This window comes from Ammodytes marinus (assembly GCF_949987685.1).
Source record: "Ammodytes marinus genome assembly, chromosome: 20".
NCBI classification, from domain to species: domain Eukaryota; kingdom Metazoa; phylum Chordata; class Actinopteri; order Uranoscopiformes; family Ammodytidae; genus Ammodytes; species Ammodytes marinus.
Genome location: NC_137224.1, coordinates 16,141,290 through 16,162,690, shown reverse-complemented (window position 1 = coordinate 16,162,690; position 21,401 = coordinate 16,141,290). Strand labels below are relative to the sequence as shown.

General features: G+C 40.8%; 2 protein-coding genes across 4 annotated transcripts in view; one reads left to right on the top strand and one right to left on the bottom strand.

Moving 5' to 3' along the window:
• LOC307267050 (myosin phosphatase Rho interacting protein) overlaps positions 1–10,069 on the bottom strand; it is a 47,967-nt gene extending 37,898 nt beyond the window's left edge. For all 3 annotated transcript variants that reach the window (XM_080049245.1, XM_080049244.1, XM_080049246.1), the window contains exons 1-3: positions 9,071–10,069; positions 2,958–3,035; positions 1,966–2,031 (exon numbers count right to left, since the gene is read on the bottom strand). In XM_080049245.1, coding sequence (XP_079905371.1) covers positions 1,966–2,031; positions 2,958–3,035; positions 9,071–9,193 — 267 coding nt within the window. In that variant the 5' untranslated portion in view covers positions 9,194–10,069. The remainder of the gene's footprint in view (positions 1–1,965; positions 2,032–2,957; positions 3,036–9,070) is intronic.
• A 725-nt stretch (positions 10,070–10,794) lies between these two features.
• dhrs7cb (dehydrogenase/reductase (SDR family) member 7Cb) lies at positions 10,795–18,978 on the top strand. Its single transcript, XM_080048871.1, has 7 exons — positions 10,795–10,928; positions 12,949–13,105; positions 13,851–13,963; positions 15,388–15,598; positions 15,738–15,830; positions 16,760–16,921; positions 17,560–18,978. Exons 2-7 carry the CDS (start codon positions 12,952–12,954, stop codon positions 17,766–17,768), a joined length of 942 nt encoding a protein of 313 aa, XP_079904997.1. The 5' UTR covers positions 10,795–10,928; positions 12,949–12,951; the 3' UTR covers positions 17,769–18,978.
• Positions 18,979–21,401: the final 2,423 nt, after the last annotated feature.

Below are 21,401 nucleotides of genomic sequence, written 5' to 3'. Positions count from 1 at the left end.
GCAGCCTAATCTGCAGCCTGATCGGCCAGTATGGGTTTGGTCACCCGTGTCACATTCCCCCAGCGACACACACATAGCACCACAAACACTGGCTTACAGTGGGCACCAAGAGGTGACTTCCCAGACTCTCTTTAACTCTCAGAGCCTTTTCACTGCACACTGCTTATTTACCAAGGAATCTCTGGAACAGTATGGCTGTGGTGATGCTGTCCGTTTAAAAATGTATCATACATTTACAGCATACATGTGGAATAATGGAACTACATTGGAGTATAATTCTGCTTGGTCTGGGTGTCATAGTATAAGGTGGAATTTATTTGTTTCAAAACCAAAAATAGTTATGGTGTCAGATTTAAAAATTACAAACTAAACAAAAACGCTCCCTTCAGGGTTTCATCAATTCCTTTTATACGTTTTTCCATTTTTTGGATTGAAGAATGAATTGGGCTGAATGAACAGTGTTCGTTCAACCAATTTGTTTTTTCACTCAAAAACAGTCAAATGGTGTCCGTCAAAATAAAATGATGCCTATTTAACATGTTGCTAGTTAGCCAGATTATTATAGTAAACTAAACTAAACAAGGTGTAGGAAACATTTTTTGTTTAGCTTAAATGAACATAAAAAAAAACAAAGGAAAAGTACAGAACTCAAGGCGAACCAAGCATTGAAACGTCAGATTAAGATGCAGACAGCTGCTCTATTGTTTCACTCTGATTATCCCTTCTGCTACTCTGTGTGAACTAGCAGGGAAACTTTCTGGTGAGGTAGCACATTTCCAACACTGCTGACTTGAGCTTTTTATTCAAACCCCCAGAGCAGTGCCCTCATCATATTCCTACGCAGACCTGGGAATACTCTCTACACACTGGAAAACAGATGAGACAGACACTACCCTATAACTCTTATTATTTTCATCTGGCATCTCAGACACAGTCACGTTGGATTTGATTTAATGAACACCCATGTCAAAAGTGGTCCAAGCTGAAAATAGTAAATAGACATGGTTTGTTTGTGTCACAACAAATGTCACAAATTACCCATAAAGCCGAGCAGCTGCTTGTGTTGTCCACACTGTGCACCAGAGAAAGATGATTGGTGGGATTATGCTGTGGCTGAGCGAATGGGGACTACTGGTGCATATGCTAACAGGACACATGGCAATGATATCAACCGTATCTCATCCACATGGCAGCTCTCCAACAACTCCCAATCAGACTACAGACACGCACACAACTAGCACGAGAGCCCCACAATGCAATACCCGCTCCATAACATCCTGTTTCAAGGTGATCAACAGTCCGTGTCTGTAATGTGCAGGTGAGAATAGGATTGCCAGCCAGTTAACACGGATATAAACAATGCGGCTTTCAAAATAAATCGGCTCTTTGTCTAAATCCGTGAATATCTCCTCACGATCCGCAACCTGTCCATACTGTATTAGCAGCACAGAAAAAAAAACTAGGTAAACAAAGGGGGCCCAGCGTAGCTAGCAACATGCCAGTTCACAGAGCCTAGGCGGTGCATAAACACTGGATATTTTCAGTGCATACACAGTGTGTAGAGGATTGCGGGGAGATAAGCTAGTGATGTTCCAATACCACAAAACCCAGACCTTTAAGAGATATCACTTCTACATACAACCAAAACAAGCTTTCGGGTAGTATTGGTTTTACTCACAATACCTTGTCATGACAGATTTATATTTATAAATCAAAACACTTGATTTTATCACAATGATCGCACCTGCATCAGGAAACTAAATATTTAAACGTTTAACCGGCACGCTATATATCAAGGCTTAGAAGCTGCTCTTGACAGCCCAAAACCAGTGTCAACTTGATCCACTTGTCAAACATTAATTGGTGGCTCTTAACTGCTCTACAAGTCGTGCAGCATTTCCCCCGGGCTTTCAGGTTGAGTTTCACGAGGTGAGTGGAGTGGAGAAGATGCTTTATATTACTTACCGACTCGTCCAGGGCAAAGCGCAGACAGCCATGCTCGTACAACACAAAGAATCTCCTCTGCCATTTCTGTCAGAAGAAATACACGCTGTCAGAAGAGCTTGATTATGAACCACAGCAGGTGGTTTGATACAGTCACATAAGCAGAAAATACATCAAAAACAAATTAGAGCATTTGAGCATTAGAGATAAGCGTCAATCTGAATTGTTTCAGGAGGATCTGTACCGTATTGAAGAGAATAAGGGCAACAGGAAAGAAAAGAAAATGAGAGGAAGAAGGTTTTTTCCATTATGCCCTTTGTGAAAAAAGTGGAAATGTGGAGAATAAAGGGGAAATTCAATATTGAGAAGAAAGTCGCCAGTGACAAACTGAGATAAAGTTGGAAAGATGGCGATGGATTCAAACTTCCCGGATCAGTTACTCATAAGCAAAACTTAAACATAAACAATGCATCTATGCAGCAACCTCATTTTTACCAGAAACCAGGCGCCCTTTACTAAGATCCGCTAATAACTGAACTGTAGAAAGAATGTATTGAATATTTATTTCTTTGATGTCTTGTTTTGGTACATACAAAAAGCTGTAGCCCATTGTCTGCCTTACGACTATAGTAAAGATGCCTCGTTTGTGTTTTCAATAATGTTTTGCTTACGAGTTATTGATACTGGAAGTTCCAATCTGTCAACGTCATTTCAACTTTACCACAGTCTGGAACTGTTTATTATCAACATTGTATTTTCTCTTTATTTACAAAAACGCATCAACACTTTCTTCTCAACTTTTCTGACTTTATTCTCGAAGTGCATTATGAAAGAAAAACAAACCAATTTATTTTTCTCTGTCTCGCGGCCCTTATACACTTCTGTAAAACGGGAAATGAATTGTCCTTTTTCAGAATTCCTACTACAGTACATTTCCGTTAATCAAGCACCAGCATACTGTATATGTATATATGTTTGTGTATGCTTCCTGTGTTTACAGCCGTTGCTCTTACCCGGGATCTCTGCATAGGATTGTCAAAGTCGGTCCCCTCGGGGGCCAAGCACAGCCATCCGCCATAAATAGGTTTAGCCTGTAAAAGAGAGAGAGCGCAATTTAGGTAATCATTAAAAACTGGAAGAGAGTGTGAGTGGAGGGGGATGGGAGGGAGAGCCGCTGTAAATATGAGAGGGGGGGAGCCTTTTGGTATCCAGATGTTGCCTCTTGTTCTCACAGTGCATTTCACAGCCACACACAAGCGGTTAGTTAATTAGCGCCGGGCCTTTTGCTGTACTCAACTAACTCTGATGATGACATGCCCGGGCGCATATCGTTAAAACAAAACAAACAAAATATATACTGCGCAAAGTGCGCATCCAAACACACATGCTCATGATTCACCATCTGGACCTGTTTGACCACAAACTACCTCAGTCCAATGGAAACCAGAACAGTTCAAAAGTAATGGAAACATATAAACACAAAGGAGGAGGTAGGCTCTTTAAAAGCAGCTGCTCTTTGCTCCTCTTTAACACTCACTTTATTTATTTCTGCTTTATAAGGGTGGAGTCAGCCATTCTGGAGAACGCTTATTCTAATATCAGTGAATATCTCCTCACCATATCTGATACCAATATTGTTTGTGAACTGAAAAAAATATTTGTTGTTTATACACGGCCTAGGCTCTGTAATGGGGCATGATGCTTGCTATGGTGGTTGTTTGTTTACATACCAGTTTACAGTACCTAAGTTGTGTTATAAAACAGAATTATTTTTTTCAGTGCATAGTCCAGACACATTATGTAGCGGATCGTGAGGAGATATTCACCGATTTTGACAACAAGCATTCTCCAGAATCACTGACCCCACCTTTAAGTGTTAACCGTTAGCAAGCAGCTCTCATACCAGCCCTCTCTCCCCCTATCTCTTCAACAAACACTCAGCTAAAAAAGTCACTCTGCTTGAGGGATCTGGATTATTAGCCCGCTCTAATACAGGCCCTGTTAGCGCTCCGTGTCAGTGCACGCCTGCCATAAATCCATACGTGCCTTCTTCTTTGAGCTTGTATGGACGTGCCGACGAAAGGCAAGTTTCGATACTCGATACAGAAAATTATTTAAGAACACCTTGGCAAAGCACTTGGTGACCCACATAAATCAAATGGGACTGGTAATTACGCAGAAGAGATGACAAATCGTTTCACGGGCGCTCTGATGTTCCGCACACAGACTGAAAATGGTACAGACACTTGGGGAAGAGGAAAAACCTACACCCAACACCTACCTACCTACACACACACACACACACACACACACACACACACACACACACACACACACACACACACACACACACACACACACACACACACACACACACACACACACACACACACACACACACACACACACACACACACACACACACACACACACACACACACACACACACACACACACACACACACACACACACACACACACACACACACACACACACACACACACACACACACACACACACACACACACACACACACACGTGCCCTATTCCCAGCATTCCCGTCATCTTAAACCACACCCAAACTAATGTGGATTAATTACCAGTGATGTCAGCTCATCTCTCTTCTGCCAGCAGAATTATCACACCGCAATCAAAATGCTACCTGGTACTGTACCACTAATGTGCATTGGATTGGAATGCATATTATTTCCCAGCAACGTGCACATGACAAAAGCAGAGCAAGAATCATCCATATTGTGCAGAAGCCCTCTATACTAACAACCTTGCCCTGACAAGGAATTAGTCTCATTGAAATGGATGAAGAGGATGTGTTTTTACTTATCAATGCAACCGAACACACTATCTGTTGCCTAGACAAACTCCTGTTTAACCAAAGATACAGGTACTTACTTCCTGGGCAGACTTTTAATCAGATCTATGTGTGTGCCAGAACTTGATAGCATTAATATAATTAAATCATCAAAGTTGGCCTTGTAATGTTGCTGCTACGACGGAAGCACTCAACCACTGGCAATGAAGTGTCTTCAAAAAGCTGTTTTCCTTGTCTAAACTTACAATATAAGACCAGTGTTTACATGTCTATGAAAAGGGATATTAGAAATCTTGCTTTTTTTTTCTTTAGAGTGAATGGGCAAATACTATTTTAGTGTGGAGCAGAGGCTGAGAGAAACTTATTTTTTTTAAATTAGTATGGACATAGTCATAGCTCTAGCATGGATGCTATTCACTAGACAACATGAGGGTGGCAAAAAAAACAATTACAAAAACCGTGATTCTACGTGCAAAAGGCCATAACAGAAACCCTTTATATTAGGCTGGGGGCGGAACCATGGATATGAGTTATGGTCTATTTGGCATGAGGTGAATGGCGTCTATCCTCGAGTGATGAAGAAAACAACTCCTGAGGTCAGCCTGCAGTCAGTCAGTCAGTGCACTCACTGGAAACATTTGGTCCGTGTTAAAGCTATAGGCTCTGTGGAGTTAACTCCGCTGTTGATCATTATGGGATCACATGCTGGGATAGTGCTACTCTGATTTCCCAACCCCGCACTTCCTCTCTCTCTCTCTCTCCCTGCTCCCACTCCTTAAGTCCCATGGTTAGGTCTATTTCACCCACGTACATGTAAACCTTATCCTGCCTGCATCCTCCATCACTGGCCCTGCCTCCCACCACCTCTCCCCTCCGGCACGACTGCATAATTCATCTTTAAAAAAGAAAATCATATATCTATGCAATCTTTAGGATTTATGTTCAGCAGCATTCAAAGGTAGAGTCAGCAATTCTGCACAATGCTTGTTGTCAAATTCACTTTGCCAAAATCAGTGAATATCTCTTCACGATCCGCTACCTGCCAATACTGTGTGTGCAGTGTGCACTGAAAAGAAATCTGGTGTTAGTACACAGCTATAGGCTCTGTAAACTGGTATGTATGTAAATGGGGGTTGGTTTAGGGTTAGGAGATATTTACTGATTTTGAGCGTTCTCCAGAATCACTGACCTTAGAGTATGTGAGAAGAGACCATGGGTGTCAGTAAAGGTTTTATGAGAGAATTGTGATATAAATTATTGAGAAGAAAAAAAAATTTGGTTCACATTTTAGCTTGATCACTTTTCTCCAACGTGGAGGGAGGCCGCCATATTGGAGGAACATCCCCACTCTCTCTGGGGACAAACAAATTCATGTGACTGAGAGAAAACCGTGACAACAGACTTGGAACTCCCGGGGAAATAAAAAAAACCCTTTTGGGAGCACACACTGACTGACATAAATGAATGCCCTGGGTGCTCTAGCAGCAGCAGCAGCAGAGGCCCCTCCCCCAGCCCACCTTTTATTCTAGCAGTGTTGAACAAAGAGATTGTTTATATTGGATACTGTCCTTCCGACATTGGGCTCTCTTCCCTTTTGCGTAACTTTTCCATGTGGGCTATCTGTTTCAAAGCTACATTCTCAAGCCCCCCCCCCCTAGTCCCCTTTGAGTTGGGGATAACTTGCATTTAATTTAGGGGTTTAAATTCACTTAGCTCAATCGACAATTCAAGGCGTTTTAACAGCATTACTCTCCACTTTACAGGAGCTTTATTTTTTTTCCGCTGGGTTATTGAGTTTATCTCCTCTCTAAGTCAGCCCAGATCACTGTGTGAACACTGGGAACATTTTTACAAAGCCTAGCCCTTTACCTTGGGCCTGTTAAACAAGGCTCAGAAAGTTTTAACACTGTTTATGCCGTGTTATATAATACAGATTTAGGGCAATAATGGCTTGGTGCCTAGCCGCCCCGGTAACTGTTTGGAAGGGCTGTCCAGAGATAGAATCCTTGCTTGTGCGATAGAGAGCCCTGCTCACTGTTTGGGTAGCTGACAAACTGGAGACATTATATAAAGTCTGTCTGTGATTGGGACTACAACAGTGATGAGCATTGGACTGATTGTTGTGTGATTCTCTCAGAGCGCAGCAGTAAGCCTCCCTGGGTTCAGCATGCCGTCATACGCACTGTGGGAGAGAGTGTGGGCCAGGTCACAGGGAGATTAGAGGAAGCTATGTAACCATAAGCCCGAGGTCTTGACTCAGGAGCCCTGCATCTGAAGGGGTTAAACAGCAATAAAACCCAGTGCAGTAAGCCACTAGGAGGTGTGGACATTTCTGTGATGTGTACGTGAAAGATTCTGCATTGATGGAGAGACAAGGCATATTTGCATTATTTGCAGCCATCACAAAACATGACTAACGTATTATTAACATTGATTATTTGTTCAGACCGGAAGCAACGTGACACTCTTGTACTGTGGTGAACCTCTTTTATATCCAGTCTAAGCTCAGCTAAAGGACAGGACCGTTACACTGACCGTTACTGTGGCGTCTGGGGTAAAAATGAGGTGGGCCAGCCTCGGGGTTTGCACACAGAACTGTAGCTCTTGTGCCAGGTTTCTGTCAGGAACATTACAAACGACACACGTTTCCCCATGTATTTTGCATAAATGGCATAAAGTCAAACTTTGCTACTTTTTTCTATTTTCCTACTCAAAGTGTCTTCCCTGAAAAAGAAGCCATGTAATACAGAAAAATGAGGGATGATACACATGGCAGATTATTCAACAATCGTTTTTCAATCGAATTGTTGACTGGTGGTGAATCGTAATCAAATGGTGAGGCCAGTGAAGATTCACACCTCTATATACAGCCATACGCACTTTTAAAAAGAGAGGAAGTTTATGCACCCCCTCTCTCTCTCTCTCACACACACACACAAACACACAGTGGAGAAGAGGATGCTGACGTTGCTGTTTGGCTCTTAAGCTGTGTTCGAGGGCCTCATGTCTGGGATCAATTACAGGACACAACAGAAAGCTAACTAATGATCAGAGAGAGAGAGAGACAGAGAGAGAGAGACAAGAGAGACACAGAGAGAGAGACTGTAGGACTCAGAAAACAACACGCTTATAATACGAGAAGCTCCACAGTTGAACGGAGCAGCACTTTATCTTAGCTCATCCACTCATCAGTGTTGTTCTTCATTCGGCTCCCCCATTAGTTTGCTTCCGCAGAGAGTGTTGGCTGAGTGACACACACGCACACACACACACACACACACACACACACACACACACACACACACACACACACACACACACACACACACACACACACACACACACACACACACACACACACACACACACACACACACACACACACACACACACACACACACACACACACACACACACACACACACACACACACACACACACACACACACACACACACACACACTAAAAACAAACAACTGCAGATAAACAACAGCTGAAGGCTAAAACAATCAATCCCAGGGAGTAAACTGGCAGGCAAATGTGGCCAATGTAGTTAGTGAGAAGAGAATCCACAGGCATTCACTTTCACCAGTCTGGCTCGCTCTGACAGTCACAGGCATGATAATAAGAAAGAAGTAAAGAAAACACTGATCGTCTTATGTTGTGTTCTTCCGGCCAAAACAAACACCCCTAACCATGTCCAAACTCTAGCTGGAATAGTGCTGCTGCTGTTGCTGCTTATCAAATCAACTTAAGATCATAAGTGCCATATAGATAGATATGGCTGTCTCTTTGATGTTCAACTCACTGCAATAGTCTACTCATGAGGAAGGCAGCTTTCTTTTTCAAAGGAAAAATAATAATATAATAAATATCAAAGCGACAATATAGCCTATATTCTAGTCTGTTTTTATATATACTCGTCTATTTATTTGACAGTATTGTGTTTGCTACCAAGACTGACCATAGTATCCCTACGTAATGTTAGTCATTGAAAAACCCAAATCAATATATATATATTTTTTTTAAACAGCCTATACATGAAAGCAAGCAAGGCGTTTTCTTCAAGCCACTGGGATGTAGCTATCAGCCTACTACCTTGTCAATGGGCTTGTCAAGCTCGTTACACAGTCACCAGCCGATAAGCATTTCGCAAAGTATGGCAGGCACAACTTCTCGAAAGGGATTATGTTAGTTGGAAATCTCTAAATGGACTTTAAAGTATTACAACAAACTCGGGGATATAATTACGTTTAATACATCGTAAATGTTCCCATTGTGATTAAATTGCATACCTGGTTCAAGTCTGAGTCCGTTAAGAGATGTAGCTCCCGTGGTTTGAAGCAGTTCTGACATTTGCTCTTGTTGAAGAAGTTCGCCTGAAATTTCCTGCAGGGGTTTTCTTTCGCGGTAGACATGATATATTTCACCTCTTATAAAACTCTCTGGAAGACTTTTGTTAATTCAATTGAACAGAGGTGTTATAATTCCGCTGTTGTCTTGTGGGTCTCTCTTCTATCCCAACTTCGAAAAAGCACTCTAACGCATTTTTGTCATTAAAAAAAAACACCAAATAGGAGTTGAATTGTTCGATGGGCGAAAAGTTCAAATCAAATACATCTTTCTTTTAGTCTGTTTTAGTTGTATCCAATTGCTGCTTCCCAACAAATAATAATTAGCTGCCAGCCATCAAGCCAGCCTCCTCATCACTCAAGTCAGTGATGAATGCTTCTCAGTCCATGGCCTGCGACCACAAAAGCGGTGCTGGGTGGTAAGATAGGTGGCTAATATCCTGTTAGCTCGCGAATGGAATCCCAAATCAATAAAGCGATGGCGTAGGCTTACGCTACGAAACCCAACATTTGCGCACAGTTGTCTTCGCCTTTGAGCTCCGAGGCTTTAGTAGCGTCCATTAAGTAACAGAAACAAGGTCCCATGTGCAAAAAAAACAACAAACCGAAAAAGAAAGCTTTGCAGTCGGACAGCGGGGCTACTATCCCAGTCGCAACAGTCATTCCATGCGAAGTTCATCCAGTGCTCCCCTCTGCTAGGCTATACAGTTAGCCCGGCTAGCTCGCTCGCAGATAGGGGGAAGCTAATGAAATCCTCTCCTGGGTTAGCGTCTTTTAACTTGACTTTTTTTTTAAAGAAGAAAAGAGTCGGTCCGAAAGTCCAAACGGTTCCCGTGCCTGAAGGGGTTAAGCACCTTCTCAGGCCAGTCACGGACGGCAAAGGGAGTATTTGGGGTTTGGTTCCATAACAAGCCTGGTTAGCAGCAGTAGGGTTTATTTTCTTCTTTCCCAACGGAGAAGGGGGGAGCGGAGCGGAGAGGGAGAGCACACACAAGATCCTGGAATTCTATGGAATCTCGCGATAGTTGCTCACGGTCGCCGCCCGCAGACAGAAAGGGTACTGAGCTTTTTCAATACATGACCGTTATGACCCTTATAAAAGACGATAAAAGTAGATAACCTATCTATAATTAGATTATGTTTATGGCCCATTATTTTGAATTAAATTTGACATAACAGGCTCCTGAAAAAAATTACCACACCAATAATTTCAAAACTATTTCACACATTTATACTGAAATAAAAAATAAGCAATACAATAAATCAAATCAAATCCTAAAATCACATTTTACTTTTACTAGGCTCCAGGTTTAATAGTTGTATTTGGTTGAGGTGGAGCCAATTTTTACATCTTTGTTTAGCTATTGCTGGGTAGGCACATGAAAGATTCAGCCATATATCCTCATCTTGGAAACTTAGTCAAGTTATTTCTGCCTTCAATTATTTTAATAATAGACTAATTTGGAAAACATTTCTAAATAACTGATGTTGAAACATGCAGGTCCCCTAACACAAATGGGAACTGAGGCTCTCACTCCATCCTTTCCTGCTGGCAACAAGTGAACATGCCTCAGATACTAGGCACCTCACATACAGTATGTATAAATGGCTGACCGAAGCGGAGGCTATTATAAGCAGCAGGTTCCAGTGGGCAGGCGAGGGACAGACAGACAGACAGAGGGACAGTGCTGTGTGAATGGACGAGGGACATAGAGGGAAGAGAAGGGCCCCTGTTACCTAACTAAACCCGGGGAAAAAACAACAGACAGTCCCGCAGAAGGATTAGCGCCCAGTTCGTGCTGTAAGTGAACCAAGAATAACACAGATTACAGGTGTGTGTGTGTGTGTGTGTGTGTGTGTGTGTGTGTGTGTGTGTGTGTGTGTGCTGTGTGTCTGCTCTAGATGTGTGCTCTCACAAGCTGACTGACCCTTAGGGATCCAGTCCTGTGTCCAAATATGGAGCTGAGTTTGAAAATGGGTCTCTGAAGTTGTCCTAAATAGTAGTTTTGATGTGGATTAGGTTATTCTAATGAATGTGTTTCCCCAAGTAAAGCAGGGCAACTAAGGTCATCCGTTGCTTATAACTGTGAGTCACCCCAGTTGCCCCCCCTTTGGGTATCTTGTGACAATATCCTGGAGGTGACATAGTGAAAGGCATTCTGTGGGCGGCTGCATGGCCAGAATATATTTAGCTGTTCACCTCAAACACACTCTACATGGTTAGTGTGTTATCAAGGCCACCAAATTCAAAGTCTTCCCTCAGGGGGCTTAACACATTAAGAGCAGAAAACTACAGTTGGTCACTGTCAAGGTAAATAAAGGTGCATACAGCTTAGAGACATTGTACAAATGACTTACTTTCAGCAATTGGCTTTGGCATGTCTTGTGTTGTTTCTGCAAAAATCTTTAAAAAAACAACAGTCTATAAGGACGAAGGTTGTCGTATGCTGTAAGCATTATAAACGCCCTTGAGTCTAATTGCTGCTGGCCGAGGCCCATGGGGGGGACGCCCTACCAACTGAGCTAAGGGCGCCCCCCATAATTGCTATTTTTGATATTAATCAATATTTTTTTTTTGTTGAAAACTGCTTATTTACTTTCTTGCTGAGGGTTAGAAGATCTAAATCACTTTGTAATCTATACAGTTAATATGATGCTGGAGTTAGTAAGGATTCAAAGCATGGGAAAACGGCAATGTCCTAAAGGCACTTCTTAAGCTCAATGATCAACTCGTTGTATCCAATTTGCTTGAAAACTAAATTATATAGATTAAACAAATGAGCTTGGGCTTTGAGGTAGATTTAGTTGCTTTTTTTCTAACCATGGCAAACTGTTTCCCACAGTTTTTACTGGCTGTTGACTTTATAGCTTCACAATTACCACACAGATATGAAAAAGCTATCCATCTTCTCATCTAGTATCAGCAAGATATAAGAAAATTAGCATAATTCAAAAGAAAATACCGAAGTCTTGCTTTAAAATAACTTACAAATTGAGTATTTCCATATAGGTTGAAATTTGACCTGTACTTACAGTATATTACTCCCAGCGTATACAGGAAGAGACACAAGATACAGTGTTTACTCATTTTCGATTTGAAGCAAACACATTTGAGAAGGTTACTGTCTCACACACTTGATTCAGACAGATCTGAATCTACAAAACATTACGAGCCCGCACTGTATTCCCTGAAGGATACGCCGATAACATGCATCGATTATTTGTGTCCACGATTAAATCAACAGCTGACACAAAGGAGGGAGTGATAGACAAAGAAATGAAGTAAGAGAATGTAGTTTTAGCTGTCAGATCACTGATAGGGCTATTTGTCATTTTAAAGCTATAGTGCGTAACTGCTCTCGCCCCCATGAGGAATTCAGAGTAAATACAACAACACTGTCGGCGCATCTACATGCGGTAAACCTTCTGTTATACCGCATGGACTTTTTTTATACCTTCCGCTGTACGTCCAGATGTTTTCTTTGCAGTAGAATTAACAACTTCTTTGGATTTTTCTGAGCTCCTGCGCCAGTCAGGGGGTGACGCTTCAACAGAACCAGCATTCATTTTATATGAAAAAGTTACGTACCTAAGCTCTAATGCACTTCATTGACACGTAAGTCTACACAACATATGAGGGACACCCTAGGGGACCTGAAACCTGATCCGAGGGGTCCTGTCAGCACTGTCTGTTGGCTGTTGTAATAATGCAGGTCAGTAGGTCTATATAGCCTGACCCTCTGTTGTCCCTCTCTCTATTTATATCGCTCTCTCTCTCTCTCTCTCTCTCTCTCTCTCTCTCTCTCTCTCTCTCTCTACAGAAGATGGCGGTGCCCTCGGTGATGGTGTTGCCCATGCTGATCGTGGTGGCAGCGGGGCTCTACTACATCTACAATGAGGTCATGCAGTTCATGTCCAAGTCCTTAGTGGAAAACAAAGTGGTGGTGATCACCGATGCTGTGTCCGGGGTGGGAACCGGTAAACCATCCCCATTGTGGTGTTCATATTTAAAGGTGTAGGCTAGGAGTCAGCTATTCTGGAGAATGCTTGTAGTCAATTAATTTTTTGTCAAAACCAGCGAATATCTCCCTGCTATATGCTCTGTCCGTATACCGTGTGTGGACTGAAAATAAATCCAGTGTTGTTAATAAACAGCCTAGGCTCTGCAAATGGGCACGTTGCTAGCTATGGTGGGCCCCCTTTATTTACATAGGCCTTCCCGTTTACAGAGCCTAGGCTGTGTTTTTACACCAGATTTTGTTTCCAGTGCACACTGCCTAGGCTCTGTAGAAATGTTTTTGACAAAAAGCATTCTCCAGAATCACTGACTCCTTTATCACTGACTACCTTTATTTAGATAAGTTCGTTGGAGGATGTATTTTTTTGGTTTGTTTGATTTTCCCCCTACTGTCACTCTTTATGTTAAGGGAAGCATAACAGATACTGGCATGTTAGCCAAATATTTAATTGTCAGAAAGCTACATTGTGTGTCTTGCTGAGACTTAGGTGTGAAGATCATTACAGCAAAATAAATAATCAAGGCTGTATCCAAAGGTAAACACAATCTGCCTATACGAGCCCATCTAAAACTTTTTTTTAAAACCCGAACTTACGTATGTGCTAATCTAAAAACCTCCATGAAAGCAAGTATTTGACAAAATGAAAAACTAACTTTTTTATAGTGACAAAGTGATTCAACATTTCTTTTTTTCTTTCTGCCTAGAGTGTGCCCAGCTCTTCCATAGAGGCGGTGCCAGGCTGATCCTGGGCGGGACTAGCTGGGATAAACTGGAGTCCCTGTATGACTCTTTGACTAATGACGCTGACCCCAAAGAGGTGAGGCTGGGAGTTACATAAATAAAGCAGCGAGTGCATGCTGGCATTTAGTTTCACTTTGAAAAAAAAACATAAATATCTTGCCAGACTCTTGAGTAAACCCCCTTTCCAAGCTCAAACTATCACTCTTCTTTGTGGTGATGCTGTGTCATCACTTTGGCATGCAACCCCAGCTGAGAAACAAATCTTCCACCATGGTAGCTCCAGTAAACACTTGTATCTCATGCCTAACGAATATATACAGTACACTGGATGGATTTGGCATTGAAGTGACAAACGCCATCCATCCAGAGCAGTTTTAGGTATATTCTCATAACTGAATTATCAAACTTTATTCAAAGTTTAAAAAAAAGGAGCCCTGGAACATTAATAGATTTTTTTTTAAACTAGCCAAAAAGTTACAGTTTCACTGTTGTTGTTTACAGCAGCAGGGCCCACAATTGTGTTTGCTAACATATTTTAGTCTAACGTTTGGTTCCAGGGGCCTTAAAATGATTTTGTTTGATTTATGATGATATAATTATTCAATACTAAGAGTAAAAAAATGTTTTGGCAAACAAACTGCAAGCTCTGCAAAAACACATCTCCCTCCCCTGAAACTGCATAGTGCACCTTTAACGGGCCACACATCCTTTCAAATCATCTTCAGGAATTAGCACATGACACTTGACATGACATGCCGGGTTTGAAGTTTGAAGCATGGAGCATAGAAGGTCCTGTCCTTGTTTTCCTCCTCCCAGATCACCACTTCCTCCATTTGTCAACACAATAGCAGGATATCCTCTCCGCAACAGAGCACTGTCCTCCATATATCCTCAACAACACAGGCCAGGGCAGATGTGTCTATACGTGTAAATAAATAATTGAATTACAGGTTAGGGTTTTAGGGTTAGGGTTTATGTTGTAGCAGTCGATGACACATCTCCAATCGATTTCTGTTCTCTGCTGAGGTTGTTTTTCTCTGGTTTATCGCTTTCTCATCTTTGTTGTCTTAGCATCTGTGATAAATGTGCTCCAGTCTTTTGCTACTGCCATGGAAACATATCTGCTCAGTTTTCTCTTATAATGAGATTTTATATTTTCGTTTTACTTCAAAATGATTCTGGTTTGATCAGAACAACCATGATCACTTCCTCTTACTGACACACGATGCTAACATGCTTTTTTTTTTAAATATCTCATTATGACACATTTTAAGCCTTTATATTAGAAGATCGATATAAAAATGAACAGCAACCATAACTACTGCGTGTTATCCCCCTGCCTCTCTCCTCATTTCAACTCTGTGCTTCAATCTAATAAAACTGTGAAACACCCCCCCCCCCCAAAAAAAAGGGGGGGGGGGGAAAGAAGATAGGTCATTATGTCCACACATTCAGTAGGCTTTAAGTAGTGAAGGTTAACATTTGTGTGCATCTCTCTAGACGTTTGCCCCAAAGCTGGTGATCCTGGACTTTGGTGACATGGACAGTATGGAGGACGTGGTTGCGGAGGTGACAGAGTGTTATGGGTATGTGGACGTGTTGGTCTGTAACAGCAGCGTGAAGGTGAAGGCCCCAGTGCAGAGTGTCTCCCTCCAACAGGACAGGAACATCATGGACGTTAACTACTTTGGCCCCAGCACTCTGGCCAAAGGTGGGCCCGACATTCATCAAATAAATTATCAAAAAAAGGGCTACCAATGCTAATTTTTCTATATTTGTCCCCTGTTATATATTTAAAAAAAGGAAAAAAAAAGACATCTGAATAGTCATTTGTTCTTAAATTGTGGTAGGTGTTCTTCCAGCAATGATGGCAAGAAGATCGGGACACATTGTGCTGGTCAATAGCATCCAGGGAAGACTGGCCATCCCATTCAGAAGTTCATGTGAGTTCTCAACACAGGTCTCTATGACATATTCTCATACACATTCCATGGATTATCCAGAGTAACACAGACAATATTTTTGGAGAAAGGCGTTGCTGTCGACTGTCACTATTCTCAGTACTACTCATACTGTACATACTTTGAAATGAAACCCCACATACTGAGGTTTCACTCAGGTAGATGTGTCCTCACCCTATGGCGTAACAGACTGGAAGGCTTCCTGTGACGCAACAGAAAACCATTTCACAATGCAATGTATGGAATGATGCTCTTTTACGACCAGGTCACACCTCTTTTGTGTGTGTGTGTGTGTGTGTGTGTGTGTGTGTGTGTGTGTGTGTGTGTGTGTGTGTGTGTGTGTGTCTGTGTGTGTCTGTGTGTTGGCATGTATTACTCATGTGGTGGGGACATTTCAAATTTCAAGATGGTTTATTGTCATATGCACAATAATTACAGCAGCAGTCATTAGCAATGGAATTCTTAGGACGTATGCTCCTCTCAACAATGCAATATAGAAGAGGAAAATGTATAATAGAAACACAGAAGTGAAGAGAGAAACCTGAGACACAAATAACAGACAAGTAGTGCATTGACACAGTGCAGATATTGTGGGGAATTGCCTTCCTTTTGGGGACAAAATGGAAATCCCCATAACGTAAATTATAAAATTTTAGGGTGAATACTTGCTCTAAGGTAAGGGAAGACTTATATTAGGTTAAGATTAAAGCTAGCGTTAGAGTTAGGATAAGGGTAAGGGTTAGGCAAGTAGTAGTTATGGTTAGGGCAAGTCTCCAGCAAATGAATGTAACTCTATGTCATGTCCTCCGAAGTGGTGAAAACATGACTGTGTGTGTGTGTGTGTGTGTGTGTGTGTGTGTGTGTGTGTGTGTGTGTGTGTGTGTGTGTGTGTGTGTGTGTGTGTGTGTCAGATTCTGCCTCCAAGCATGCAGCGCAGGCTTTCTTTGACTGTCTGCGGGCTGAGGTGGAGGAGTTTGGCGTGGTCGTCAGCACCATCAGTCACACCTTCATCAACGTGTCCGACCCGCCACCTGTCAAAGAGCCCGGCCCTAAACCAAACACTGTGGCTGCATGTGAGTTAAATAACTGCTATAATAAAAATTATAATAATTTAAAGCTATAGAGCGTAACTTCTGTCGCCCTCCCCCACCCCCACCCCATGAGGAATTTTAAGTAATTACAAAAACAACTCTTAAGAAATGGAGGAATGTTTTGTAGTTGCTGATGTTTTGTTTTTTTGGGTGGGGAAGGAGTAGAGAAAGTAGTTCTTTAGTCAATGTATTGATATAATACAAGCGCAAACTAAAATGTGTAAGCAAAAAAATTAAAATTGGATCTTCAGCAACATATTAGCAACTCATAAGCAACTCAAATATTATAGTTCATTATCAGAAGGGGTAGGAAGAAGTTGGAAACTTTTCTGGTCCTACCCCCTCTTTATTATTCATACATTTTCATAGCGTTTAAAAAAAAATTGTGTCCATCAGTGTGAGTGCCCATGATGTTGAACTGGGTCTGGTAAATCCAATCTAAGCGTTGTGTACAAAATAATGGGAAACAGATGAACCAAACCATCAAACAGTCCACAAACAAGTCACTGGCCCAGCTCTTAACTATTCAATATGTTGTTGCTCATGAGTAAGTAACAATCCCATTTTGTTTTTTGTAGAACAAAAGACAAATCTAAAAAATCGATGTGCTCTTCCCACAGTCATGGCGGGCATGTTGACCCATGGCGTGCGTCCGTCTGTCCTGGCCAATGAGATCATGCAGACGGTGAACAGGAAGAGGAAGGAGGTTGTGTTGTCCCACCCGGTCCCCAGGGTGGCTGTCTACCTCCGTACTCTCCTCCCCTCTTTCCTCTCTGCTGTGCTGGCTGCTGGAGTGAAGGAGTCGGCCCTGGCTCAAGAGATGCAGTAGACGAAAAAAATAAAAAGGCTGAGATTCAGGATGTCACTCACTTATGTGACATATAAAGCATGGATTGTTTGGAAATGGTAGATACTGTATGTATGAGTATGGGCAATACACAAGGCTGGATCACTGGTTATTATAGGCGTTTTGGGCAACTGTGCAACCCTGGGCCACAGTACTCTAGGGGTCGGGAAGGCTTCAGGTTCCTGATGTAGTGATTAGTTTGTGGCAGGGTAGGAAATTCACTTTTTCTTTTTTGCCCCTGTGAAATATGTATCGGGGTTATTTTGGATTATTTCAAAGGCAATTTTATCAAATGTTTGGGAAATACTTTGTTTCCCAATATCAGGTTCCCACCAGGGTTCCCCAAATTAAATTTAAGACTCTTTTTTTAACACCACTTACAATGAAATGTAATGCCAACTGCACTCCTATAGAGGTTTAAATGATATAATGGAGGATCAGTATCGAGTCTATGCCATATTAAAGTTATTTACTAAGTGTTGTGCATGAAAGACCAATATTCAATTTCCCTTCAGTTAAAATGTTTTACTTCTGAAAACAATTCCAACGAAGGCCCCCCATCAAATACATTTCAAGGGCAATTTCAAATGTTTCACATTATATATTATTGCCTAATCTTGATGCCCATTTTGTAGCTGAGATGAGTTCAAATGTAGTTTTAAATTCTTTAATATTTTTATATATATTTTACATGGTGTCTATAACTATATCAAACTACTTAAGAAAATACCACACACTAATAAACAATTGGTAACATATACAAATACATACCCAATAAACAGAGCAGGATGTGGGTGTTCAATATGGGCCCTCAACTTATGTTTTCCTGGGCCCCCTAGTGGGTTCACCAGGTCCTGGCTCAACATGTGAACCCTCACAGAACGTTGAAGTGGTAACAGACTTTTACTACTGTGTGACTGTCGGATCAGACGACCCTGTGAAAACATGTTCTTAATCTTTTTTTTGGCTCTGTTTGATGTAAAAATAATAATAATAAAAAAACTAACAAAAAAAGAAAGAAAAGAAAGAAAGCAAAATACAATCTTTTGTTATTTGCATATAGTTTAGTTTATAAGTGTTGTGTAGCATAATGAATTAGATGAGAAAGAAAACTGTAACAATGACTGTGGGGAGGTGGGCTTCCCAGAAGTGGAGCACCAGAGTATGGATTAAGAACAGGACAATAAAAAGGTGCACCAGATTAAAACAAAACAAACAGCAAATCAAATAAAGGTTATAAAAAATGTATTTAGCATCTTGCCATGTGTATGTTTTTTCAATTGATGAGATTTACACATTTTTCACTGTGCTCAGAAGTTCATGCATTGTTGAGTGTTGGGATATATATATATATATATATATATATATATATATATATATATATATATATATATATATATATATATATATATATATATATATATATATATATATATATATATATATATATATATATACATTTTCAGGTGGACAAGTTGGCCCATATGCAGATGTTTAAAGAAATATGAACCAGCTCAAACTCAGTTAATTTACTCACTGGACTTTACTTCAGTATTTCCTTTCAAAGGGTTATTCAAATTTATTTAGGAATTGCACAAACTTAAATAGTGTTTTATATAAAAATCTGCATTCAAGTATCTGAAATTAATTCTTTATCAAAGAATTCTTGTCTTTTTAAGATACATTTAATCAAACAAGATTACAAGTTTGATCGTAGTAGGGTTGTTTAAACATCATCAATTCAGATTTAAATTCATTACAATTTATATTTCAACAGTGCAGGCCTACCTAAAACTCACAATATGCTATTGAGCCGATTATAAAATTACAATAATTATGGCATTTCTAGGCTTGCATATTACTTCTACTCCACACCATTTTCCTGCAATAATTCAACAGCTGTAGTTACATTACAGATTTAAGATATAACATAAGCATATACAATATTATCTGTTGTCAATAATTAATTTCCTTATAATAGCTTATACAAAGCTGCAACATAAAACTACAGTATATAGAGCAGTCTTATTAAAATTGTGTAAATACTACTTTTGAATCTTTTTAACTCCTTCAGAACAAAATAAAAGCAGATTTTATGTTGTCACTATCTATTATTTTCAATATAATATAATCGGCCTATAATATCAGAAGGAGGGATTTGACTGAAGATATTGATGGATTGACTGATCTGTATTTTCTGTGCGATGCACACTACTGCTTTAAATGTTGTTCCCTGTATGTCCTCTAGGTGGCAGCAAACGTATAGCTATTAAAGCTACTGTGTGGCATGTGATGCTGAAGACACCAGCCTTTGAAGGACCTCCTGTCACAATCCATTGATAATATGGGGGAAAGTGTCCCAGCATTTCTGCATTTTTAAAAACACAAATCAACTCTCCTAATTCTTGACCTATAGGCTACAGATCATATGATAAACCTTGACACAATCTTTGCAAATACCAATCATTGGTTCATGCTTGCACTTTTATTTCTAATGATACAATAATTGCTTGTAAATTACAATGAGAAAAAATTAAGGAAACAAATGTACAAAACCCTTGTTCCCTTAAAAAAATGCTGTGTATCAAATCCCTTCTTTCATGGCGTTACACATATGCAATACATCCAATTACGTGTGACTCTTGGATTTATTGCACTCATCACTTGGGGCCTGGAGGACAGGGGCTGCTGCCTGCCTGGTATTATTATCCTGCCTGGATTACTATGGTGGATCAATGCTGCTCTGAACATGATGTATATATGCTATTGGGTGATTACTTGATTTCTAAAATAACACATCTGTTAGATTCATGTTACTTTATTTGAGAAAATAAAAAATGTCTCAGGACCCCAACCCTGTGACAAATGCCCATTTTCTTTTCTTACAACTGTGATGTAAATGAGGAGTAAATTCAGATGGGCTGGTCCTTGCACTGTGCTTGTGTGTGTGTGTGTGTGTGTGTGTGTGTGTGTGTGTGTGTGTGTGTGTGTGTGTGTGTGTGTACTTGTACAAGCATCTTTGTAAGGACCAGCTTTAGCTTTTAACCATAGGAGTAAGGACATTTTGGAAAGTGAGGACATTTTCCATGGCCCTCACTTCTTCAAAGGCCTATTTGAGGATAAAGAATTGGTTTTAAGGTTCAAGTTAGAATTAGGTTTAGGTTAGGGTTAGTGTGAGGGTTGGGGTTAGGCATTTAGTCGTGATGGTTACAGTTAGGGTTAGGGGCAATGCAATGCATTATTTAAATGATGGTCTTCACAAAGATAGAATAACAAGGATGTGTGTGTATGTGTACTTGTACAGGCGTCTTTGTAAGAACCAACTTCAGATTTTAACCATCAGGGTCAGGACATTTTGGAAAGTGAGAACATCATGCACTGTCCTCACTTCTTCAAAGGGCTGTTTGATGGTTAATACTTGGTTTTAAGGTACATGTTAGAATTAGGTTTAGGTATGTTAATGACGTTCCTCACGAATATATATTATAACAAGGATGTGTGTGTGTGTGTGTGTGTGAGAGAGAGAGAGAGAGAGAGAGAGAGAGAGAGAGAAAGAGAGTGGGAGAGGGGATAGACTATTGGCGTCAAGTCCAGCTGGTATGCGTAAGCCCATGT

What these genes read in the sequence shown, in the direction of transcription:
- dhrs7cb (XM_080048871.1), top strand. Translation starts at nt 12,952, where the DNA reads ATGGCGGTGCCCTCGGTGATGGTGTTGCCCATGCTGATCGTGGTGGCA. An exon ending in ATGACGCTGACCCCAAAGAG is followed by an intron (nt 13,964 to 15,387) that starts GTGAGGCTGGGA and finishes GCATCTCTCTAG; the next exon opens with ACGTTTGCCCCAAAGCTGGT. An exon ending in CCCCAGCACTCTGGCCAAAG is followed by an intron (nt 15,599 to 15,737) that starts GTGGGCCCGACA and finishes AAATTGTGGTAG; the next exon opens with GTGTTCTTCCAGCAATGATG.